General features: G+C 42.5%; 1 protein-coding gene across 1 annotated transcript in view; it reads right to left on the bottom strand.

Moving 5' to 3' along the window:
• IPO11 (importin 11) overlaps nt 1-27,295 on the bottom strand; it is a 677,548-nt gene that overhangs the window by 354,804 nt on the left and 295,449 nt on the right. Inside the window, 1 exon segment of the mRNA XM_073623616.1 lies at nt 12,202-12,278. Coding sequence (XP_073479717.1) covers nt 12,202-12,278 — 77 coding nt within the window.

Raw genomic sequence — 27,295 nt, forward strand, 5'->3', positions numbered from 1 at the left:
ATTTCTTATCAGTTGGATCCCTAGGTATCTGAGCGTTGTTGACAAGACAAGCCAGACTTATTTACGGAGGAATGGCGGCGTCAACTGCCGGTATACCCCCCATCTTAGTAAATTTTTCCTCCATAGGATAAAGTGTTGCATAACTTTTTTAGGCGGAAAAAAAAAGTTTATCTGGGTGATCCCACTCAGAATAAATAAGCTTTTTCAGTAACCATAGACAGAAAAGCATGTGTAGTTTGAGGAGGCTTCAGTGAACCCAAACCAAAGGAGGGTTCTTTAACTGACTCAGATATGGGTAACCTGAATGTGGAGCGGCCAAATTTTGCACTAACACCTTCTCATCCTGAGAAGCTGAAGAGGGCCCTTCTCCACTTGATTCCTCAGAAGAGGAATCATCAGTCCCATCCCGATCCTCTCCTTTTTCCAAGAGTTCCTCAGCTTGAGGGTCCTGGGTAACAGAGGGAGACCTAGTGCGTTTTCTTCCACTGAGTGAAGATGCGATTAAGGCCATTAGTCTTTCCTCTAATCCACTAATGGTTGAGGAAAAAACCTCCTGTGTAATGTACACAGGGGCTGAAGTGCCAGAAGCAGATGCAGCCCCTGACCCCGACGGCTCTCCCTGGCCAGCCATCCCAGGTCCTTCAGGGTGGGAAGGTGCTGCAGAAGGGGGGTCCTCAGAGCCTGAGGGAGATCCCCTAGAGCCTCTGGTTTTCAGGGTATTTGTACCTCTTCTACCCATAGTGCAAAGCAACAAAAGGTGGAGGTACCACAAAAAAACACTGACTGCTGAGCGATGTAGTTCAGCAACTGCCGCTGCTACCAATGCCCAGTCTGGTGTTTTAAGTAAATGCTGCCTGGGAGAATGCCTGTGTCCCACCTCACATGCGCCCGTCAGCTCTGTGTCCCTCCATAGGCTGTGTGCACCTGAAAAAGTGTGCACTTTATAGCCTGTGTAGCCAGCGATGTGGGCGTTTAAACACGCCGGACGTCGCGTTAATGCTTCGCCCCCCCCCTCCTCTGACCACTCCTCCCGCCCCCCCCTCATTTTTTTCAAAAACGTGTGCTTTCCCGCGCGATCCGAGGCTCCGATCCTTGGGACAAGCATGGAGGGGAGGCTGGGGTGGAGGAGAGAGAAGGGCCGGTGGATGGGGAACCTGCCGAACAGTAGCGGCGGCAGCGGGGGTGCGGTATACTACCGCTGTTTGTTCAGGCCACCCCGGCCCCTCTAAATCATGGGGGGAAGTATCCCTAAGGAGAGAGCCCCCCAATCCATCCTATTTGGAACCTGGCTGGAGGAGCGTACAGCGTGGACACTGAGACAGACAGAACAAGCATGAAAAGGTATGTGCTCTAGGCAGCCCCCGGTGGCGACAATAGGCATAGCATACATTTACTTAACCGGTTCAATACAGGGCATTTTCACCTCCTTCCTTCCCAGGCCAATTTTTAGTTTTCAGCGCTGTCGCATTTTAAACGACAATTGCGCGGTCGTGCGACGTTGTACCCAAAAAAATTGACGTCCTTTTTTCCCACAAATAGAGCTTTCTTTTGGTGGTATTTGATCACCTCTGCGGTTTTTATTTTTTGCACTATAAACAAAAGAAGAGCGACAATTTTGAAAAAAAACACAATATTTTTTACTTTTTGCTATAATAAATATCCCAATTTTTAAAAAAAAAAAACAAATTTTTTCCTAAGTTTCGGCCGATACATATTCTTCTACATATTTTTGGTAAAAAAAAAATCGCAATAAGCGTATATTGATTGGTTTGCACAAAAGTTATAGCGTCTACAAAATACGGGATAGATTTATGGCATTTCAAAAAAAAAAATATTTATTTATTTTTTTTAATAGTAATAGCGGCGATCGCGATTTTTTTTCATGACTGCGACATTATGGCGGACACATCGGACACTTTTGACACATTTTTGGGACCATTCACATTTATATAGCGATCAATGCTATAAAATTGCATTGATTACTGTGTAAATGTGACAGGCAGGGAAGGGGTTAACCACTAGGGGGACACAAAGGGTTAACTATGTTTCCTAAGGGAGTGATTCTAACTGTAGGGGGCGGGGACATACAAGGGGAGGAGACCGATCAGTGTTCCGCTGTACTGGGAACACAGATCGCTCTCCTCTCAACTGACAGGACGTGGATCTGTGTGCCCCCGGTGGCGCGCTCGCGCCCCCTAGGCGGCCGGGAAGCCCAGGCCATCATATGACGTCCACCCAGGATGGGAGATCCCATCTGTGGACGTCATTTGTCTATGGCCGGGTAGGGAAGTGGTTAAAGAAGAAACCTACTAGAATTAAAAAATTCTTGAGGAGTCTCCCTTACTTTATCCAGCTGCAGGGTTCTGTTATACAGACCCAATCTTTACCTCTCACGGTGGGCTCCGTTTGAAAAAACCTTCAGAGACTGGGGCCCCCTTGAATAGGAAGATCCGCAGTTCTGGCCCCATAAAGCACCCCGCCAGGGATATGGCTGAAAAAAACAAATACTGGATCCCGGGGTCCAACTCTCTAAAAAGAGAAGCGTTACAGGTAAAACCTCGTTTCTTCAGACACAAGGCCCGGTTACCATCCAATTTGGCCTGAAAAAGCACTTTGAATGGATCCGGTTGCATGGCTTGCCCCAGTATAGGATATTCCTTTGGAGCTTAGCAAAGCACATCTATTCGTGACCAACACCTAAGACACTGGCAAAAAAACTGAGGCATCCCCAGGAAGGGGAGGGGTTATATAGGGGGTTGAACTTCCTGTCTAGGGTGTGACCAGTGTCCAATCACCTAGTGATACCCTACAACCCATCAGTAATTACTGAGGCTCTGTGTTCCGTGATGTACGAGAAAGAAATTTCATACATACGCTGGGATCTCCATTGAGATATTTGTAAATTGCTTTTATATCTCCTCTCAATCGTCTCTTCTCCAGTGAGAATAAATTTAGCGCTTGTAGTCATTCCTTATAATGGAGGTTCTCCAGTTCCCATATTTATTTAGTTGCCCTTCTCTGGACTCTCTCCAGCACATCCTTTCTGAACATTGGTGACCAGAACTGGATGGAATACTCAAGATGTGGCCGAACCAGAGTTTTATAAAGTGTCAGGATTATCGTTATATCCCTAGAGTAAATTCCCTTTTTAATGCATGCTAATATTCTGCCCGTCTTGTTAGCTGCAGCTTGACACTGCATGCTATTGCTCAGTCTGTCTTCTACTAGGACCCCTAGATCTTTCTCCATCCTGGAATCTCCAATGAGTAACTTGGGTTTATATTTTTACCACCCAAGTGCATTACCTTACATTTAGCAATGTTCAACTTCATTTGCCATCTAGTAGCCCACTCCATTAATTTATACAGGTCCTCTTGTAACGTTTCTATCACGTTCTGTGAAGTTATCGCCCTACATATTTTTGTGTCCTCAGCAAACACTGAGATCGAGCTATTTATCCCACCCTCTATATCATTTATAAATAACTTGGTCCCAGGACAGAGCCCTGGGGTACCCCACTAACCACTATAGACCATTCTGAGTACACATTTATCACCACCCTTTGGAAGACTTCTCTCAACCTCCCTGCAAGCCCTCCTCCTTGAATGATCCCTCCCCTGGATACCGAACCAGACGACCTGTGACATCACGCATGCTCCACGTGCGCTCCACACCGGCCCCTAGTCTCTTCCTGATGGCCACAGGAGCTCCCGGCTGGTAATCCACCTTCTGCAGCCCAGCATCCCTGCAGCGTCACCACCACAGGATCAGAGGGAACACCGAGGACCACATACCTATACAGATGAGCCTTTTATATGTTTTTATCCTGTAAGTGTGTTTTTACCTGGTGTCATTAAACATCATTTGTTAATACTACACTCAGGTGGCGCTTCCTTCTCTACTCCCCACTCCCAGAACACCAAGTCGCTACCTAGTACCCAACTGATCAGTCTTTACTCCGAGTCACTACTCAGCACTTCAAGTACCCAGTATTCCAAATCAATACCAGTGCTCAGATTCGATAATCTGTACTCCCAGTTACTACAGGTATTACTACGGGTATTACTCCCAGGAGAACTGTGACCAAAAAGCCATGCCTCTGATGTAGAAATAAGGCTAAGGGACTCAACTATGCACAAAAACATAGGAACTGGGGTGTAGAAAAAAGGCAGCAGGTGCTCTGGACTGATGAGTCAAAATCTGAAATATTTGGCTGTAGCAGGAGGCAGTTTGTTCCTGAAGGGCTGGAGAGCGGTACAATAATGAGTGTCTGCAGGCAACAATAAAGCATGGTGAAAGTTCCTTGCAAGTTTAGGGTTGTATTTCTCAAATTGTGTTGGGGATTTGGTCAGGCTCAATGGTGTCCTCAATGCTGAGAAATACAGACAGATACTTATCCATCATGCCATCAGAGAGGCATGTGATTGGCTCCAAATTTATTCTGCAGCAGGACAATGAGCCCAAACATACATCCAATGTCAGGGCTTTTTTTCAGCGGGAATGTGGGGAAACGCAATTATAGCACCTCCAGCATTGTATATAATGCCAAGTGGTGCTAGAGGGGTTTTATTGTTGCTGGGTGGGATCTATTGAATCTGCTGTTGTTAGGGGAGATTTTATGTTGCGGGGGGGCTGTTGATGGGAGGGATCTGCTGTCAAAGGAAAGGGTATATTAATGCAGGCTTCTGGGAGATCTATTGTTGCTGTTGGGGTCTATTGTAGCCGAGGTAGATATACAGTATTGTTGTTGGGGGGTATTTTCTTGAGGGGGTCTATTGTTACTGGGGGCTTCTTTTGTAGCTGGGAGTTTCTATTGTTGCTGGGGGGGGGGGGGTCTATTCTTGCTGGGCAGATCTATTGCTGCTGGGGGGTCTATTTTTGCTGGGATTGGTCTAGTGGTGCTGGAGGGGGTCTATAGTTGCTGGGAAGATCTACTGCTGCTGGGCAGATCTATTGCTGCTGGGCAGAGCTATTGCTGCTGGGCAGAGCTATTGTTGCTGGGATTGGTCTATTGTTGCTGGGGTTGGTCTATTGTTGCTGGGGGAAGCTATTGCTGCTAGGGAGATCTATTGTTGCTGGAGAGTATATTGCTGGCTGCAGAGGACCTATTTTACTGCCTTTCATTAGCAAATTCCATACAAACTACTTAGTACATCTTCAAAAGGGGTGGTACTGGGAGGTGGGTAAGGAGTGGAACCAAGGGATGTTGCAAGGAGGTGGGCAGGGAGACGGAGACAAGAAGTAACCCAGAAAGGGGGGGGGGGGATTACCTGCACCTATTTCCTGAGAAAAAAAGCAGTGGCCAGTGTCATTAACTATCTTCAGTGTAAAGACGAAGGAGTCCTAGAAGTTACATAGTTAGCGAGGTTGAAAAAAAGACACAAGTCCATCCAGTTCAACCTATGCGTGTGCGTTTTATGTTTATAGTTCATTGTATACCCCTGTATGTTGTGGTCGTTAAGGTACCCATCCAACAGTTTTTTAAATTATTGATGCTCCTTGTTTGTGGAAGAGAATTCCACATCCTTACCACTCTGACAGTAAAGAACCCTTCTACGCAGTTTAAGATTAAACCACTTCTCTTCTAATTTTAGTGAATGGCCGTGTGTCTATATAAATTCCCTTTCACTAAAATTTTTTTTCCCAATGCTAGGGTCACCAGTACGGTATTTGTACATTGACATCATATCCCCTCTCAAGCGAGAATAAGTTCAATGCTTGTAGTCTTTCCCCATAGCGGAGATCCTCCAGTCCCTTAATTAGCTTTGTTGCCCTTCTGAGGACTGGTGCCCAGAACTGGACGGCATACTCCAGGTGCGGCCGGACCACAGCCTTGTATAGTGGGAAAATTGTTGTTTTATCTCTGGAGTTAATCTACTTTCTAATGCATGCCAATATTCTGTTGGCTTTACTTGCAGCAGCTTGGAATTGCATGCCATTGCTGAGCCTGTCATCTACTAGAATCCACCCCCCCCAGGTCCTTTTCCATCCTAGATTTCCCCAGAGGTCCTCCCCCTAGCGAGTAAATTGCATTCATATTTATGGCACGCAAATACATTACATTTTTCAGCATTAAACCTCATGTGCCATTTAGTTGCCCACCCAATTCATTTGTTTAGGTCTTCTTGTAAGGTTTCCACATCCTGCGTAGAAGTTATTGCCCTGCTTAACTTTGTATAATCCGCAAATACTGAGATTGAGCTGTTTAGCCCATCCTCCAGATAATTTATGAATAAATTAAACAGGATTGGTCCCAGGACGGAACCCTGGGGGTCCCCACTTTCCACACCAGACCATTTCGAGTAGTCCCCATTTATCACCACCCTTTGGACTTGTCCCTGTAGCCAGTTTTCAGTCCAGGTACTCACCCTATGGTCCATGCCGACAGACCTTAAGTTTGTACAGTAAACGCTTGTGGGGAACTGTATGAAATGACTTTGCAAAATCTAGATACACCACATCTGCTAATGATAAAGTTTTCATTACTGAAATCTTGTATATAGTCCCTTATCATCCCCTCCAAGAGCTTGCAGACTATTGATGTTAGGCTAACTGGCCTTTAGTTCCCAGAGATATATCTCTGCCCTTTTTTAAATATTTTTTAAATATTGGTGCCATGTTGGCTTTTCTCCATTCAGCTGGTACCATTCCAGTCAGTAAACTGTCCACAAAAATTAGGAACAATGGTCTGGCTATCATTTGACTAAGTTCCTTAAGGACCCTCAGGTCAAGCCATCTGGTCTCGGTGACTTATTTATGTTAAGTTTTTCAAGTCTATTTCCAATTCTGTCCTCTGTTAACCATGCGGGTGCTTCCTGTGACATGCTGTGAAAATTAATATTACCGTCTTAGTTACTGCATCCACCAGTTTCTTTTGTGAAGACTGAGGAGAAGAATATATTCAAAACCTTCGCTATCTCTCTGTCTTTTGTAAACAGATTCCCTTAATCATCCCTTATAGGGCCAATACGTTCTGACCTCCCTTTCCTACTATTTATATACTTAAAGAATTTCTTGGGATTTTTTTTTTTTACTCCCCTCCGCTATGTGTCTTTTGTGTTCTAGCTTAACCGTCCTGATTGCACTCTTAAATTTGTTATTGCATTCTTTGTAAAGTTGGAATGCTGACAATGACCCCTCAGTTTTGTATTTTTTGAAGGCCTTTTCCTTTGCTTTTATATGCATTTTAACATTGGAGTTGAGCCACCCAGGATTTTTATTAGCGCTCTTAAATTTATTTCCCATTGGAATGCAATGGCCAATATCTTTTTTTAGTATGCTCTTAAAGCGCTCTCATGTTCTTTGTTCCTAGGATTTTATCCCATTTAATATCTTCTAGAAAAGAGTGCAGTTTAGGGAAGTTGGCTCTTTTGAAATTCAGTGTCTTCGCATTACCCTTGTGCTTCCTATTTCTGCAATTTATACTGAAAATAATTGACCTGTGGTCGCTGTTCCTAAGTTGCCTCGTATTTCCAGATCCGCAATCAGGTCTGCATTGTTAGTAATCAGTAGGTGTAGTAATGCATTGTTTCTTGTTGGTGCATTCAGCATCTGACCCATGAAATGGTCCTCCAAGATATTTAGGAAATGACGAGCCTTAGACGAATGTGCAGTTCCTTCCGCCCAGTCTATATCTGGAAAATGTAAATCCCCCATTATATTGACACTTCCTATCCTTGCCACCATTCCAAGCTGTGCTAGGAGGTCTGCCTCCCCCTCCTCCCTCAGGTTAGGGGGCATATAGCATACGCCCAGTATTACGTTCCCCTTAGTGATGGTTTGGCCCTCACAGAGCCCTGATCACAGCATTATCGAGTCTGTCTGGGATTACATGAAGAGACAGAAGGATCTGAGACAGCCTACATCCACAGAAAATTTGTGGTTAGTTCTCCAAGATGTTTGGAACAACCTACCTGCCAAGATCCTTCAAAAACTGTGTGCAAGTGTACCTAGAAGAATTGATGCTGTTTTGGAAGCAAAGGGTGATCACACCAAATATTGTTTTGATTTGGATTTTCTTCTGTTCATTTACTTTCTATTTTGTTAAATGATAAAAATAAACTATTAACACTTTGGTTTCTAAAAGAATTCTTAAAGCGCAGCTCCCCCCAAAAGGGGAAGCTTTGCTTATCTGCCTCCCCCTCCAGTGCCACATTTCTCATCTTTCGGGGGGAGGGGGGAAGGGGTACCTTGTTTTGACAGGTACCCATCCCCACTTCTGGGAGACTTTGCTGTGGTGAGATCTCCTGGAAGTTTGACCCCCTCCTCCTTCCCTTGCGCCATTCACAAAGAGCAGCACACTTCGCGCATGCGCAGTAGGCAAAAGGCTGTGAAGCCACAAGGCTTCGCTCTTGGTTTCCCTTACAGCCAATGGCGGTGGCAGCACATGAGAGCCGAGAAAATATCTAATCCACTCCAAGAATAAAAGAAGATATATATATATATTATTAGAGGTTGAATCTGGTACATTTTCTCAGTCACATGTTTGCATACAATGTTCTTGCTCATACTAGGGAAAATAATGCACCAAATGTTGCTTCTAAAGCACCTTCCTCACAAGTCCCCACTGAAGCCCCAACAATTACCCAGTATTTTTGTAATAGGAAACATACAATTGTATACTATGCACAATTCAGTGACAGATACCTAAGCAGGCAGTTGTACAAATCACATGTGGACAAGGAGAAGTCGGTTAAACTCTGTGCACAATTTGCTCTTCAGTGTACACTTGCATAGGAATTTCAGAAAACAGTTGCTTGATGAGAGTAGTGGAGTGAGTGGAAGATAAGTTATTACAGTCAAACCACAAGGTCACTACTAACTGTAGGGATTTACAATTACAATTCATTCAAATAATTACATATAGGAATATAGGACAACTAAAACATGTATTTAGTGTTTTAAAATCCATTGGAAGTCACTGTACACTATCCAGGGGTTATCTTCCCAGGTGCACTGCAGCAGAGTAACATAGTAGATGGTTCTTGAGCAGCAGCATGTGTCCAAACAAGTCTATTCTGTCCTCGCTGTATTCAGTGATTTATATTTCTAAGTATAATATATATTTTTGGCACTGCCCCAATCCTACTATGACAAATGTACATCTTGCACAGCCAAAAAGACTATTATATTAACCATGGAACATTTAAGATTTATTGGAGAAAACTAAAGATTCATAAAAGGTGTTTCCACAAGCATAAATTCTTCTGACAGTTAAAGTGAAAATTGGCTTTGAATGATTGAAGATGACAGAAACATAATGAGCTAATAATTCATTTGAAATGTGCCACTGACTTATTTGATTGCAAGCAAGATTAATTCATTTAGTTTAAGTTTTAATATCCCAGTAATAGGTGTTATGTGGGAAAATTAGGACCAACAACCAACACATACCTTAGTGTATACAGTAGTCCTTGGATATAACATTTGAAATAATTAAAAATGGAGGCACATTCCCTAGCAAACCAGATCGAAGGTGTGCCCAGAAAATGAAATAGTTTGACTCATTCCAATAAAGAGGCACAAAGGTGTTGATTTACTAAAGGAATTAGGACTGTTTACTGAACTTAAGAAATACTGTGAAACAGTTTTCAATACTCACTTAGGGTATTTTTACAGGTGTTTTTTATTATTTGTAAATGACTGGATGATCTTTTTTTTACATGGGCACTATAGTGGTTGGAAGTTGTCAAAACCAGGCCCAGGCAATGATCACCAGTCCAGCAGACAGCCCCATGCACATTGTCGCAACTGTGAAGCTGTGGTTTGCATTGTGGGCAAAAATAAAATAGGGCATGTAGCCACTGCACCCCACAGATGTGGCTTCACTGTAAAATCCCTCTTCAAACAGGGGTGTGGGAGGCAGCATATCCCAATTACGTGCTAACCGCAGGCCAGCCACTGATGGCAAATTGATCCACTGCAGATCACGAGTTAGCTGCATGCGAAAGAGGTCTAAAGGTCTGTATTTCTTTAGGCCCCTTTCACACTGGGGCGGAGTCGGCGGTAAAACGTTGCCATCTTTAGCGCCGCTTTACCGTCGTTTTAAAGGCGGTATTCGGCCACTAGCGGGGCGGTTTTACCCCCCCCCCTGCTAGCACCCGAGAAGGGCTTAAAAACCACTGCAAAGCGCTGCTGCGGCAGCATAGCTGTGCTGCCCCATTGATTTCAATGGGCAGGAGCGGTGAATACACCGTTCCCTTCACCGCTCCAAAGATGCTGCTAGCAGGACTTTTTTTACCGTCCAGTGTGAAAGCCCTCGCGGCTTTCACACTGGAGACACAGCAGCGGCTCTTTCAGGGCGCTTTGCAGGCGCTATTTTTAGTGCTGTAGCGCCTGCAAAGCGCCCCAGTGTGAAAGGGGTCTTAGTAAACTAACTCCAATGCATTAAAGTGATGCTCCACACAAAAAAGTGCTACACCTTCCTGTAAATTTGCTTTGCCAAAAAATGCTCAGTTTACATAGGCAGTGCATGCAAAAAAGCAACCCACACGTGTTGTTTCTGCCAGTGTTCATCCCACACTGCTCACACTCTTTGCAAAGGAAACTCAATGAATGAACTTTTTGAGGTCATTGCAGCAAAGGTGGAAGTGTGCACTTACCATTTTGGCTCAGTATGCTCTTCCCTACTCAGGATTTTACAATCAGTACATACTGCACCTTACTTGTCACTACCTGTCTACATCTTTGACAGGTAATACACAACAAAAAATAGAAAAAAACAAACAAGGAAAATGTAATATAGTCTCATGAAAAAAATTACTTAAAATTAAACACTGCAAAATAACTTGAAATATGTGCTTTAAAGTACAATACATGTACTTTCCCTTTAACCCGGATATGTTATTATATTACGACCACTGTTTCTATAAAGTTTAAATTATCCATGTATATGGGGTCAGCCATTTTGGTCCTATAATCTCTCCACTAGTTTGAAACCACAAACTCTTTGCGGTAATGCTTTATAGCCAAAGACAATAAATCCTAGGCTTGCTGGTTCTGTGCAATGGAGAGCAGGGTTTTGTTTTGTGTGACAAAAAGGAGGTAACAGTGACATACGCTTCCATGACTGACAGGAAATATGAATTTTAATGATTGATCAACTTCAAATCTGTACTGAAAGAAATGTACTGCTGCTTGGCTGCCATACTGGTGCAATAGCCATGATGCTTCTGTGTCATTAACATGGAAGAAGCATGCACCAAGTGAAGCCAGAATACCTGATCTGAAGACTTATTCTAGGTCAGTTATTCAGAAACTACTGAACCAATAGGAGCAACATGAAACACAAGACACTTAACTTTCATTGAAAATAGTCAGCAATGACAACCTTCGAATTTCTTTCAGTACATGGTTCCTTTACAAACATAACGAAATAAAGTAAAACCTTGGATTGCGAGCATAATTTGTTCCAGAAACATGCCTGTAATCCAAAGCACTTGTATATCAAAGCGAATTTTCCCATAAGAAATAATGGAAACTCAAATGGTTAGTTCCACAACCAGTTATTCATAAGTCCATATAAAAAGATTATAGCAATGCGATAGGTTGTGTAACCATAAAATGTCCACCCACAAATGGTAGCCTCCACAAGGGGATTAGAAGCAAACTCCAGCAGGAGCTACAGAGTATAAAAGAGAAGAGAGGCGCTTCTAAGTGTAGCAATATGGTTACATTTAATGAAGGTACAACATTTAGCAACTCACATGGTTGATGATTAAAAGTATGCAGGCATCTCGGGTAAAGCTGTTCACATAGACCATACCCCACACCACTGGCTCTCACCGCTGTCGGTCAGTAGTCTTCCTGGTCACGACTGCAGACTGACAGCGGTGAGAGCCAGCGGTGTGGGATATGGTCTAATAGAGCGATTGAACCGCTCGTGGAGCGCAACGTGGAAGGGACGACGTCAATGGTGGTGAGGAGGATGGTCTATGTAGACAGCTTTACCCCGGATGCCTGCATATTTAGATGTGCCCGTTTTAATCATCAACTATGTGAGTTGCTAAATGTTGTACCTTTATTAAATTTAACCATATTGCTACACTTAGAGGCGCCTCTCTTATCTTTTATACTCAGTTGTGACGTGACGCTACTTGTATATCTAGACATCGCTTGAATATCAAGTCAAAATGTATTTAAAAATGTTGCTGGTCTTGCAAAACACCCTCAAATCAAGTTTTACTGTATAAATATAAATACCTAGTAAAGCAGACATATTCTGGAAGATCCGAAGAAGCTCAGGGGTAACTGAAAGACAATTTTCCAGTGTTGCTAACCTAGAAATAAACACAGGAGATCATTAAACGACATCATAAATTGAATGACTGACAGATCAGAGCACGTGTACATACACATAAGTGTTCCCAGCCCTCACTGTACTGCAGCAAGTGTTCAATTGAGACTTACAGTATCTCACAAAAGTGAGTACACCCCTCACATTTTTGTAAATATTTTATTATATCTTTTCATGTGACAACACTGAAGAAATGACACTTTGTTACAATGTAAAGTAGTGAGTGTACAGCTTGTATAACAGTGTCATTTGCTGTCCCCTCAAAATAACTCAACACAGCCATTAATGTCTAAACCGCAGGCAACAAAAGTGAGTACACCCCTAAGTGAAAATGTCCAAATTGGGCCCAATTAGCCATTTTCCCTCCCCGATCTCATGTGACTCATCAGTGTTACAAGGTCTCAGGTATGAATGGGAAGCAGGTGTGTTAAATTTGGTGTTATCACTCTCACTCTCTCATACTGGTCATTGGAAGTTCAACATGGCACCTCATGGCAAAGAACTCTCTGAGGATCTGAATTGTTGCTCTATATAAAGATGGCCTAGGCCAGGGATATGCAGTTAGCGGACCTGTAGTTGTTGCAAAACTACAAGTCCCATCATGCCTCTACCTCTGGGTGTCATGCTTGTGGTAGTCAGATTTGCTATGCCTTATGGGACTTGTAGTTCTGCAACAGCTGGAGGTCCGTTAATTGCATATCCCTGGCCTAGGCTATAAAAAGATTGCCAAGATCCTGAAACTGAGCTGCAGCACGGTGGCCAAAACCATACAGCGGCTTGACAGTACAGGTTCCACTCACAACAGGCCTCACCATGGTCGACCAAAGAAGTTGAGTGCACATGCTCAGCATCATATCTAGAGGTTTTCTTTGGGAAATAGACATTTGAGCGCTGCCAGCATTGCTGCAGAGGTTGAAGGGGTGGGGGGTCAGCCTGTCAGTGCTCAGACCATACGCCGCGCACTGCATCAAATTGGTCTGCATGGCTGTCGTCCCAGAAGGAGGACTCTTCTAAATATGATGCACAAGAAAGCCCGCAAACAGTTTGCTGAAGACAAGCAGACTAAGGACATGGATTACTGGAACCATGTCCTGTGGTCTGATGAGACCAAGATAAACTTATTTGGTTCAGATGGTGTCAAGCATGTGTGGCGGCAACCAGGTGAGGAGTACAAAGACAAGTGTGTCTTGCCTACAGTCAAGCATTGTGGTGGGAGTGTCATGATCTGGGGCTGCATAAGTGCTGCCAGCACTGGGGAGCTACAGTTCATTGAGGAAACCATGAATGCCAACATGTACTGTGACATTCTGAAGCAGAGAATGATCCCCCCTCCCTTTGGGGACTGGGCCGCAGAGCAGTATTCCAACATGATACCGACCTCAAACACACCTCCAAGACAACCACTGCCTTGCTAAAGAAGCTGAGGGTAAAGGTGATGGACTGGCCAAGCATGTCTCCAGACCTAAACTCTATTGAGCATATGTGGGGCATCCTCAAATGGAAGGTGGAGGAGCGCAAGGTCTCTAACATCCACCAGCTCTGTGATGTCGACATGGAGGAGTGAAAGGGGACTTCAGTAGCAACCTGTGAAGCTCTGGTGAACTCCGTGCCCAAGAGGGTTAAGGCAGTACTGGAAAATAATGGTGGCCACACAAAATATTGACACTTTGGGCTCAATTTGGACATTTTCACTTAGGGGTGTACTCACTTTTTGTCAGAGAAGGGTCCCCTCCAGTCACATTCATCCTGTCCCTGGGCGCGTGCGCCCTGGATTGGCGCTTCGGCACATGCGTGCGCGCGGCCTGATGGAGCGGCGCGCGCGATAGCTCACGGTGACTCATGCACGCCCACCGTGACACTCTGGTGGGGCTATTTAAATCAGCTCCAGCACCCAGACTGGTTGCTGGTTTGTCTTCAGCTCCTGTTGCTTCCTGTTTCCTGTTTATGCTCACCTGATCTCCTGTTGTGACCCGGACTGCTCTCACCATGCTGCCTCTCTCCTGGATTGACCCCCGGCCTGATTAACGGACTTCCTCTGCTTGATACCAGTGTTTGACCCCCGGCCTGATTAACAGACTTCCTCTGCTTGATACCAGTGTTTGACCCCCGGCCTGATTAACGGACTTCCTCTGCTTGATACCAGTGTTTGACCCCCGGCCTGATTAACGGACTTCCTCTGCTTGATATCAGTGTTTGACCCCCGGCCTGATTAACGGACTTCCTCTGCTTGATACCAGTGTTTGACCCCCGGCCTGTTCTACGGACTTGTCTTGCTTATTGCCTGTGTTTGACCCTCTGCTTGCTTACAGTTTGTCTGCTCCACCCAGCAACGGGACTTCCACCGGTTCCTGGACTCCTGCATCCCCAGACCCGGCTCTGCAGTTTCCCACAAGGGACCCATAGCTGCTGGTGGCCCGTGCTCCTTAGTGCCACTCATTCCCTGTTTCATCTCCAGGGGACGGGGTGCGTGTAGTGGCAAGGGCGAACCGCTCTCGGCATCTCAGCCTCGGTAAGTACTCACCTGACACTTTTGTTGCCAACGGTTTAGACATTAATGCTGTGTGTTGAGTTATTTTGAGGGGACAGCAAATTTACACTGTTATACAAGCTGTACACTCACTACTTTACATTATAACAAAGTGTCATTTCTTCTTTTGTGAGATACTGTAGGTATACTATTGTAAAAAAAACTGTCCAGAAAGCATGGACTTGGAGGGTAAGTTAGCCAGTTCAGTGTCCTCCAGATTTCTTCCCACCACATAATTCATTAATGGTCAGTAGCATGCTTGGAATTTAGTACAATGATTGGTCACGGAAATGCATATTGGAATCATAGTACCATAAATAGCATTGCCTGGTTTAGCCATTTTCAGCAGGACCAGAAAACGATACTCCTACCTATGAGTAGTAAGCTGACACAAGCAAGGTCTCTGCTCCTTTTGCCCTCTAAACACATAAACCTGTACACAAACACCTCTTGAAACATGAAATCTGAAAATTAAGTTGTACACACAAATTCAAACCACCATCTAATGATTTCAAGAGACTTCATATTCTACAAATTAGAAACGGTTTCGCAGAACTACAGCTGCTGCTTGTTCTAGAACATCAGAAGTTTGCAGCCTGATGACAACCTTCTTCTATCCTAGGTTGTTAGCAAGTGGATGGCTTTGGGGTATGTAATCCACACTTAAAGTTGATTCAGTTGCCCTCTAGCTTTCACCATAATGTGCAAGTATGTTAGAGCTGCACGATTAATCGTAAAAGAATCGTGATCTTGATTCACCCGCCCCGCCCCTCCCCCCGTGCGATCTCCAGCCAGGATTACCGCGATTTTCAGGTGTCCCCAGGATGTAGCGTGGACCAGAGGAGAAGCCGTCTGAACCAGCGTGGAGTGCAAATGGCGCAGATACCGGAACTGCTATCAGCAGAGAGCGTGATGCAGTGAATGCCTGGGCGGTACCACGTTTCTTCGTCAGAGACCCCGGCCGGGAAACACCAGCATTGATCCGAGAAGGCATGTCATTCTTTTTCTAACATGTGAGCTTCATTATGACTGCACAATCACATCCAGTAATCCCAGTCCTCCCTATGCCACCATGCACCACTCTGCGACCTGGGGTTTGTCAAGCCCTGATACATATAGATGGATATATCTCTCTCTCTCTCTCACACATACACATATATATATATATATATATATATATATATATATATAATTTTTCCCATAACATGTCAGGTTTCTGTGATGTAAAAAAATGAGACAAAGATAAATAATTTCAGAACTTTTTCCACCTTTAATGTGACCTATAAACTGTACAACTCAGTTGAACAACAAACTGAAATCTTTTAGGTGGAGGGAAGTAAAAATAACAAATAAAATAATATGGTTGCATAAGTGCACACACCCTTAAACTAATACTTTGGTGAAGCACCTTTTGATTTTGTTACAACACTCAGTCTTTTTGGGTACGAGTCTATCAGCATGGCACATCTTGACATGGCAATATTTGCCCACTTTACTTTGCAAAAACACTCCAAATCTGTTAGATTGTAAGGGCATCCCCTGTGCACAGCCCTCTTCAGATCACCCCACAGATTTTCAATGGGATTCAGGTCTGGGCTCTGGCTGGGCCATTCCAAAACTTTAATCTTTTTTTGGTGAAGCCATTCCTTTGTTGATGTGAATGTATGCTTTGGGTCGTTGTCATGCTGAAAGATGACGTTCCACTTCATGTTCACCTTTCTAGCAAGAGCCTGAAGGTTTTGTGCCAATATTGACTAGTATTTGGAACTGTTCATAATTCCCTCAACCTCGACTAAGGCCCCTGTTCCAGCTAAAAAAAAAACAACCCCAAAGCATGATGCTGCCATCCCCGTGCTTTACGGTGGGTATAGTGTTCTTTTGGTGATGTGCAGTGGAATCTTTTGGAATTTCAGGCAAAAAGTTCAACCTTGGTTTCGTCAGACCATAACATATTCCCACATGCTTTTGGGAGACTTCAGATGAGTTTTTGCAAAATTTAGCCGAGCTTGGATGTTTTTCTTCATAAGAAAAGGCTTCCGTGCCACTCTATCTAGCCCAGACAGATGAAGAATATGGGAGATTGTTGTCACATGTACCACACAGCCAGTACTTGCCAGATATTCCTGCAGGTCCTTTAATGTTGCTGACCAGTTTTCTTCTCATATTTTCATCGATTTCAGAGGGACATCCAGTTCGGGGTAATGTCACTGTTGTGCCATATTTTTTTTCCACTTGATGATTACTGTCTTCACTGTGTTCCATGGTATATCTAATGCCTTGGAAATTATGTTGTACCCTTCTCCCGACTGATACCTTTTAACAATGAGATCCCTCTGATGCTTTGGAAGCTCTCTGCGGACCCTGGCTGTAGGATGAGACTAAGGCTGGCCATACATTATACAATTGTCTTACAATTTTCTGTACGATTTTCTTTAGATTTACCTTCAACTATGTAGTGCAAGGGCCTGCCTAATTGGATACAATTGAAAGTGTTTTTTTAGTTTTAACCTCATATAATATGGCTTTTGGTCAATCTAAAGGAAAATTGTATAAGAAGATTGAACATGTATGGCCAGCCTAAGAAATTGTCAGGAAAGATCTACTAGAACAACTGAACTTTATTTGGGGTTAATCAGAGGCACTTTAAATGATGACAGGTGTGTAATGTGACTCCTCTATTTATCATGAGTTTGAATGTGATTGCTTAATTCTGAACACAGCTACATCCCCAGTTATAAGAGGGTGTGCACGCTTATGCAACCACATTATTTATTTTATTTATTTTGACTCCCCCCCCCTTTAAAATATTTCAGTTTTGTTTTTTGAGTTGTACAGTTGATAGGTCACATTAAAGGTGGAAAAAAATCTGAAATTATGTATTTGTCTAATTTTTTTACATCACAGAAACCTGACATTTTAACAGGGGTGTGTAGACTTTTATATCCATTGTATTTTCACAGAACATTCCACAGATGCTTCATTGGATTGAGATCTGAAAAATTTGGAGGCCAAGTCAACACCTCAAACTCGTGTTTATCAAACTATTCCTGAATTCATCAGTCCAGGCACCTTCTTCCATTGCTCTGTGGTGCATTTCTGATGCTCATGTGTCCATTGTAGGTGCCTTGGGCTGTGGACACGGGTCAGCATGGGGGCACCCTGACTGGTCTGTGGTCCCATACTTAATGGGACCACAGTGTGATGCACTGTGTGTTCTGATACCTTTCTATCAGAACCAGCATTAACTTTGCCTGCAATTTGAGCTACAGTAGCTATTCTATTGGATTTGCTCCCTATGTGCATAAATAAGCCTCAGCTGCCCATGGCCGGTCTCCAGTTTTGCTCGTTTTTCTTCCTTGGACCACTTTTGGTTGCTCCTGACCACTGCAGACCGAGAATATCCCACAAGAGCTGCTGAACCAGCCGAGATTCAAACCATCTCTGGCGAGCTTAATTTATAGTTTCTGTATGTAGGGGATTCTTTACTAGTCCAAGCAAACAGGTAAAGCAAAGGATGTTTTATCATTCTTCCTAATAGGCAAGATAACTTGTCTTTTTGCAAGTACAAAACGTAATAAAAATCTTTAAAATTATAATAAACTAATTTATCTGGTGGCCGGCCCATCAAGGCTGCTGTGCGTCTCTGTTACGCATGCCGCCGCGGCGCACATGCGCTCTGTCAGCGGCGGCTAGTGTTATGGGAACTCACGGCGTCCTCACGCTGGACTGCCCTGTTGGCGGTGATTCCGGGTACGCTGCGTCATTGGCTGATGCGGCGGCCCATCCCCGCCCACACCATATAAAAGGACACCAGGGAAGGCAAATGGCGTCACTCCTTCCCTCGGTTACCAGCCGAGGGTCACCAGGGTATGCAGATTGCTCCGGGCTTATCGGATCTATACTCCCTGCTAAAAGTAAGTGTATTTATCTTACACCAGAACACCAGTATAGAAGAAGGGGGTTTTATTACCCCCCTTGTCTTTTTCCTTATTACCTCTTTTTTACCCTGTTCTACACAGCTATCAAATACTTGATGCTGGAGTGCCAATACTTGGATTGTAACTTTATATCCAGCCATCTTGTTGAGGATATGGGACGTTGCTAACCTATGGAGGATCAGGACCTCTTACCCTGACACTGGAGATACAATTGACCCATGAAGTGCATTAGGAGGATGTAAGTGGTGTGTTAGCCATAATATACGAGATATATATACAGTTTCACGCAGCTCATAACATTGCTGTTTTGATATATTCTGTGATATATTTGCCTGAAGAAGACTTTTCTCTGAAATAAGCATGTTGAAACGCGTTGGAATTCCACTACTCGACGCCACGATTTCTTGTCTGTGGTGATTGTATTGTGTAGTGTGATGTATCACTTTCTTCCAATTTTTCCTTTTTTTTCTCCATGTGAATGCACTCTTTTAATAATCCTGTAATGTGATATCTTCATCAAATTCTATTTTTTGTATTTATGTAATTAAATTTATACTTGTAATAAATACATTTTTACTTAAAGTTATAGTTTTCATTGTCTTAAAAATCCCTTTAGAGGTTTATGCAGTTTTTTTTTAAATATTACGGGATGATGGCAATGACACATCCATACCACCAGGGTCAATTATATATATAAACTAATTTATCTTATCTCTTGTCTGCAAGGAAGATAGGCAAAACCCAAATACTACAATGCGTTTCTTTAACCCTTTCACTGCCAGGATCGTACGGCGTATGGACCTACAACACTGCCCCCAGGTGGCCAGGTCCGTATGCCGTACGGACCTCTTTTTTCCCTCTCTTATAAGCTCATGGTCACTTCAATGACCATAAACTTATAGTAGAATTGTTCAGCATACTCTGCTGAACAATTCTTTAACACTGATCAGAGAATTACAACCCGCTGATCAGAGTTATTAACCCTAAATGTGACCGCCACCCCCTCCATGCCCCCGCTTCCCTGTCCCAAATCTCTCCACCCCTGCCACTCTCTTCCACCTAAAACTACTCACCCCACTCTCCTTTCCTATCCCCTTCACCCCCCTTCTTCACCCCCAGCACTGAGTACCCCTCCCTCCACCCGATCCGACTCCCCGCAAATTGGATCCCCTGCAGCTACCATCATAAGCTGGCATCCCTCCTCTGCAGTTCCTGACAGCTTCAGGTGCTGCATGGAGCTTTGGGGGGGTCCAGATGTGTCCCCCCCAAACACTCTGCTCACCCCCCATACCGGTCCCCGCACCCCTGATTCATCCATGTTGGGAGTTGCATCTCCCCTTCCCTCCCCTAGCCTCTACTCCAGCTATCTGACAGGCATGGGATCGCGGCGGGGGATGTTTGGTAAACGTGTGTTGATCACCCCACTCAATGCAGCACCATGGGTGCATGCAGCGATCACTATGATCGCTCCTATATGCCCACTGACATCTGATAATAGTAACCGCAAGAGTTACTACGTATCAGACTGTCAGTTTATGAATGAATGGAATCTCTATACAGATTCCTTGCATTCATTCAAGTAAAGTGACACAGAGAAAAGGACTATCTTCAGTCCCTTTCTTCTCTGTCTCAAAAAAAAAGAGATATGGGGGTCTGTTTAGACCTCTTATATCTCACCAAGACCCCCCCCCCCCCAAAAAAAAAACAAACAAAAAAAAAAAAAAACCCCCAGTAAGATTTTTAGAGCGGACACAGAAACAGCCCGCTGTTCTCTATGGGGCAGTCGGATGGAAACAGACCACCTGTCCATTTCCATCGGATGCCATCCGATCCAATCTGCTAGATGGATGTGGAATGGAATCCCTCTCCGTCTGTTTTTAGCAGACACATGTCCATTTACATCAGCCTCTCCATAGAGAACAATGGGTGGTCGGATTGGGCCCGCCTGAAAAACAGACAGGCAGACCCGATGGGTCTGCTTGTGTGAAAGGAGCCTAAGGCTTTGTTCACACAGGGCATACACAGAGTACCTTTACAGGGATGCACAGGTGTTCCGTGCATCTCTACGCAGGTCGTACCATTGATGTCATTTGGGATGTAGCAACTGCACGAACAGAGCTGTTGCTCCCAATTTTACATCCATGAAGATCCGCATGCATGTCCCTGAGCTCATACTGTCTGTGTTCGGGGTCATGTACCCACACCCATATGGATGTCAGATTGGGAACAGCAGCTATGATGCCTGTGCAGCCGTTGCATCCCAATTGACATAAATGGGACTGCCTGTACGGGGATGCATGGAACACCTGTGCATCCATGTGTGGGTAAACATGGCCCCACATGGGCATACACTTTAGTATGCCATATGTGAATGAGGCTTTAGTATTAATTTAGCAGGAATTTTGTAAGTTACGTTGTGTTTGTGCAATAAGATGTGCAATATTAATGATTTTAGTGCATTTCTAGTGAAAATAGCGATATGATGAACAATTGCGCAATTATTGCAAGGCCCAAAAAATTCGTAGCACTTTTTTTTATTCTACAGGTCATGTGCTTTTACAAAATGTCTAATTTGAGGGGTCTTTTCAAATTCTGAAAGCTATAAGTGAAAAATGGTAACCTCTAGATTTTTAGAGTAAATTGTTATTTACAGTTTTGTGTACCTTCAGTTTTCACCATTTCACAAAGGTGCAATTTAAAACTTACAAATATTTGTTATTTATTAACTCAATACAGTTTTAACTTTTATGTTTACTAGGACTTTACCAGGAATTTTGTACATTTTGCCATGTATGAATTATACTATTATAACTATTAACTATATTATTATTAACTATTAACTATATAATTATAACTATTAATGATTTTAGTGTATTTTTAGCTTTCAGAAAATATATGGTTGAGGGTTATTTCACAAATTCTGAAACTTAGTGAAAAATGAAAACCTCCAGATTTTTAGATAAAATTTTGGGTATATTTAATTTACACTATTTTGCAAAAAGGCGCAATTTAGGATTTACAAATATTTGTTATTTATTAACTCCATACAGGTTAAGCTTTTATATTTAGTAGGGATTTAGCAGGAATTTTGTAAAATTAGCTGTGTTTTTATCTGCTAATAATGGTTTTAGTGTATTTTTTGCGAATATATTGGTCTGATAAACATTTGTGCAAATACTGTGAGGTCTAAAAAAATCAGTAGCACATTCTTTTTATTCTAGAGGTCATATGCTTTCGGAAAATACATGGTTTTAGGCGTTTTTCACAAATTCTGAAAGCTGTAGGGGAAAAATGAAAACCTTCAGATTTTTAGAAAAATTTGGATATTTACACTTTTGTGTCTGCTCAGTTTTCACCATTTCGCAAAAAAGGGCAATTTAAAAATTACAAACATTTGTTATTTATTAACTCAATACAGGTTATGCTTTTATATTTAGTAGGAATTTTGTAAAATGTGCTGCGTTTTTATCTGCTAATAACGGTTTTAGCGTATTTTTTGCAAATATATTGGTTTGATAAACATTTGCGCAAATACCGTGGGGTCTAAAAAATATTGGCATCTTCTTTTTATTCCACTGATCATGTGCTTCCAGAAAAATATATTGTTGGGGGGGGGGGGGGGGGGGGTCTTTAACAAATGCCAAAAACTATAAGTGAAAAATAAAAAAGCAAAGGAAAAATTGCAAAAATGGTCAGGCCACCTGAGAGTACAAAATGGAGCACAGGGCCTGGCAGCGAAAGCGTTAAAAGCAAATACTACAAGTACCAAGGGAATCCCCAGCAACTGCATCCATATTTCTGCTGTCAAAGAAAATGTGATACAATTGTAAAGAGAATTTCCCAAGCTGCACTGGCTATGTTCCAGTCATCCATGATGAGGGAGTCATCAGGTAAATATGAAATCTGTTTCTAGATGTCATGAAACCCTAAGCACTAGAACAGAATGAAAAGATGACCTCTGGGTGACACCATTTCTCCAGCCAGAGAATGCAAAATGCCTAAAGGTGTCACCAGTAACCAAATTCAATTTTTTTCCTTAAAAAAAAATAAAGCGAAACAATACTAGCACTGAAAGCCTTTGTAGCACTATTTTCCAGACTTTCTGCTATTATTTCTAATCATTAAGGCTAAAGTAGTGTGCATGGACACATAGGATAACATCATTTAGCTTCTAGGAAAAGAAAAAAAAATGCTAGTGTGCATTGAGTCCTAATTTACAGCTATATAACTGTCAATAGTGTAACAAGGGAAGTAGCACTGTGCTGGAAGATGACAAAAAGGCTCCAGTGTAAACAGGAAAATTACTAGAGTTTTAAGAATCTTTACCTAGAAAGGGTCCTATAAAATCAAAGATGATCTGTCATCAAATCCATAATTCCCTAGGTATTTGTTACACTGTATTCATTTGATTAATAGTCTGAGATCATTGTAAAAAAAAAAATTGTGCAAAAAGTATCTATATTGCAATTTTTTAAACACGCCATTTATGATGTATAGTGGTTCAGAGTCCTCCAAGACAGAACTGTGGCTCAAGAGATTAGAGCAGCGGCTTAACATTCTGATTTTCCAGTAAACTATTTTAAAATGTTGGCAACTATAAACTGTAAAAATCAATGTAGGGCCAATTAGAGATCTAAACACAAAAAGGTTTATATTTATGCAAACCAACTGCTCTTACAGTCACTATAAGAGCAATGACAGATATTGGCACAATAAGCATGCTAGTGCTGCCCTCATCAGCTCACCCAAAGTAACTCTATACACAATAAATATTCACATATACAGTAAAATACGTGAATAGTACTGTACAAATGTAAAAAAAAAATTTCTAATAAACTATCATATCTCTACACAGAAGTCATTTGTATGAAGCAGGTATTTAACATCACCAACTACTACATTAGTGTATAACAAATGTGACTTGTACTCCATTTCTGCATAAGAGACGTGTCATTAAAGAGGATGCAAAGGAGAATAATAAACCAGACAATATGTTTGTTAATAATGTGGCTAAATATTTGCATTAAATATAAATGTGACAACTATTCTGGGATTTCTTTAATGAAAAGGGATTTTAAAGCTGAATTCCAGGAGTTCAACCTCTTTGTAAAATGTACTGGCATGTTATGCGTTAAATCCAATGAGGTGCATACCACCGCATGGACTTATCTCCTTAGTAAACATCTGACAGTTTTATCGAGCCCCAGGAGTACAGCTATTGGTTAACTCCCAGGGCTCTGACAGGAGAGACGGTGCTCTTACATACAACATCTCTGCCCACTCCACCCTCCAATGTTCATTTACAGGAGCCTTTGTATATCATGTGAATGAGTGCACATTGAGTGTATCCGGAAAGTATTTACAGCGCTTCACTTTTCCCATATTTTTTATGTTACAGCCTTTTCCAAAATGGATTAAATTCATTATTTTTCTCAAAATTCTACAAACAATACCCCATAATGACAACGTGAAAGAAGTTTGTTAGAAATCTTTGCAAATGTTTTTAAAATAAAATACGAAAAAATCAAATGTACATAAGTATTCACACCCTTTGTCATGACACTCAAAATTGAGCTCAGGGCCATCCTGTTTCCACTGATCACCATTGAGATGTTTCTACAATTTGATTGGAGTCCACCAGTGGTAAATCCAGTTGATTGCACATGATTTGGAAAGGCACACATATGTCTACATAAGGTCCCACAGTTAACAATGCATGTCAGAGCACAGGGTACATAAAAATTTCTGCAGCATTGAAGGTCCCAATGAGCACAGTGGCCTCCATCATCCAAAAATGGAAGAAGTTTGGAACCACCAGGACTCTTCCTAGAGCGGCCGCCTGGCCAAACTGAGCGATCGGGGGAGAAGGGCTTTATCAGGCAGGAGACCAAGAACCCAATGGTCACTTTGATAGAGGTCCAACGTTTCCATGGTAGAGTGGCCAGACGGAAGCCACTCCTCAGTAAAAGGCACATGACAGCCTGCGTGGAGTTTGCCAAAAGGCACCTGGACTCTCAGACAATGAGAAACAAAATTCTCTGGTCTGATGAAATAAAGATTGAACTCTTTGGCTTGGATGACAAGCATCATGTCTGGAGGAAACCAGGCACCGCTCCTCACCTGGCCAATATCATCCCTACAATGAAGCATGGTTGTGGCAGCATCATGCTGTGGGGAAGTTTTTCGGTGGCAGGAAATGGGAGACTAGTCAGGGTCGAGGGAAAGATGAATGCAGCAATGTACAGAGACATCCTTGATGAAAACTTGCTCCAGAGAGAGTGCTGTGGACCTCAGACTGGGGTGAAGGTTCATCTTCCAAAAGGACAATGTTGCCTTATGAAGAGTTTATGAGTAATCTCCATTAGCAACTGTGAATATTTGTATATAAATATATGTTTTATTTTAAAAAAACACAGATTAGTGTGTATGAAATATTGTTGTTAGTAAGGGGTTAACCTAGCTAGCTGTACACATATGACAGGCTTTAGATTGAGAACCCAATTCATTTAACAGTTCCTTTTGACTTGCAGGAATGTTAGGTGTGTATTATGGGAGATGCTCTGCTAGTTACCCGTCATAAATTCAAATGCAAGGAAGAGATACCATCTGAGTTAAATACTGTAGTGGAGACTTGACGGGGCCGAATTTATTAGCTAAAGGCCTAGTAGTCCCCTTTATCCACTTCAAAGGGTGTTTGATATGCTGAGAATATATCTTTGATTTGTTCAGGAATGGTCAATTTGCCCCGGCTATGACCATGCATAGTTAAGTGCCCCATTCAAGAGAAGGTGAAGACCTTCTCTTTAATTTGTCTTCTATTATCTCCCCAAGAGAGGAGGTGCTAGTGAGGGGCTGAGCTATGCTAAATTAAGGGGAAGGGGAAATTGTCCAATCTTGGAGGAGATACGCCCGGAGGGAGGAAAGGGGTAACATCGTTCCACCAATCAGGGGGGCTCTGTTGAAGTCAATGAGAGATGGGCCTATATTAGTGTAAGGTACACACAGGGAACAGAAGGAGTCATGAGTCTGACGTGGGCCCACACACATCACTACTGGTAAATATCAGGTCAGCTCCCAGCACTAAAGGTATACCTGCTTGTCATATGTTTGTTTGCTGTTTGTATTTTGATGTTTTGAGGAATATACTCTGTATTCTTTTAACCTAAGATTTTCTTATCTATAGACAGATGGCTGCGTATTAGATAGACTTTCAACTACTCACCAATAAATGTTGTTATCGTGTTAAAGCTTTCACTTGTGGTCAAAGAATTCTCATTTAACCCACATCATATCTTTGAGATATTAAATCTTAAATATAATAAATGGGTAACAACAACGACCCTAAGCACACAACCAAGATAACAAAGGAGTGGCTAATGGACAACTCTGTGAATGTCCTTGAGTGGCCCAGCCAAAGCCCAGACTTGAACCCGACTGAACATCTCTGGAGAGATCTGAAAATGGCTGTGCACCGACACTCCCCATGCAACCTAATGGAGTTTGAGAGGTCCTGCAAAGAATGGGGAAAACTGTCCAAACATAGGTGTGCCAAGTATGTAGCATCATACTCAAAAAGACTTGAGGCTGTAATTGGTGCCAAATGTGCTTCAGCAAAGTATTGAGCAAAGACTGTGAATACTTATGTACATGTGAATTTTTATTTTTATTTATTTCTTTTTATAGATTTGCAAAGATTTCAAACAAACCTCTTTCACATTGTCGTTATTGGGTACTTTTTGTAGAATTTTGAGGAAAATAATGAATTTAATCCATTTTGGAATAAGACAGTAACATAACAAAATGTGGAAAAAGTCAAGTGCTGTGAATACATTCCGGATGCACTGTAATACAAATAATTTGGCAGGAGGGGAGAGGTGAGCACAGCGGGTGCATGCAACTCTGCAGCTGAAGTAGCTGAGACCAGCCGGAACTATAGCGATAGCTATGCTGCTGATGCTCAGTAACATCTAAAACTGTAAATTAAAAAGTCCACAAGGTGGCATGCGCCACAATAAACCTGACCCCTAGTAATCTAGCACATTATACAAACCTACTATATTACTGGAGTTCAGCTTTAAAGGAAAATTCCAGATAAAACTGAAATGCAAAATGTAAAATAAATTGTTTTTTTTCCAGCTATTGCTGTGCCTCATCAGTCCACCTTACATAGTACAGGCTTCATGAAATGTACACCTAAAGGTGTTCTTTGAATCTAGCTGTAGGGAGTTTCAAAGAAATATAATTAAGGTAAATAGAGTGGACTTTCTGACTTAAAGTGGACCTTTAGTCATGTTTTCAACTTTCCATCTAATGAATCTTCTGCCCTTGCTGTTTTTACTTTGAATAGTAACATTTTTTTTTTCTGCCAGTCAATACCTTATACAGCCCACTTCCTGTTTCTTGTCTGGTAAAAAGCCTAGGCTTATGACATTATGCATAGCTCTCTCTCTAACTCTCGTGAGAGTTTACCAGCAAGGGGGGGGGGGGGGGGGGGGGGTGAGTCATAGGAGGGCCAATCAGAGCTGCAGAGCTGGA

This window comes from Aquarana catesbeiana, linkage group LG01 (assembly GCF_042186555.1).
Source record: "Aquarana catesbeiana isolate 2022-GZ linkage group LG01, ASM4218655v1, whole genome shotgun sequence".
Lineage (NCBI taxonomy): Eukaryota > Metazoa > Chordata > Amphibia > Anura > Ranidae > Aquarana > Aquarana catesbeiana.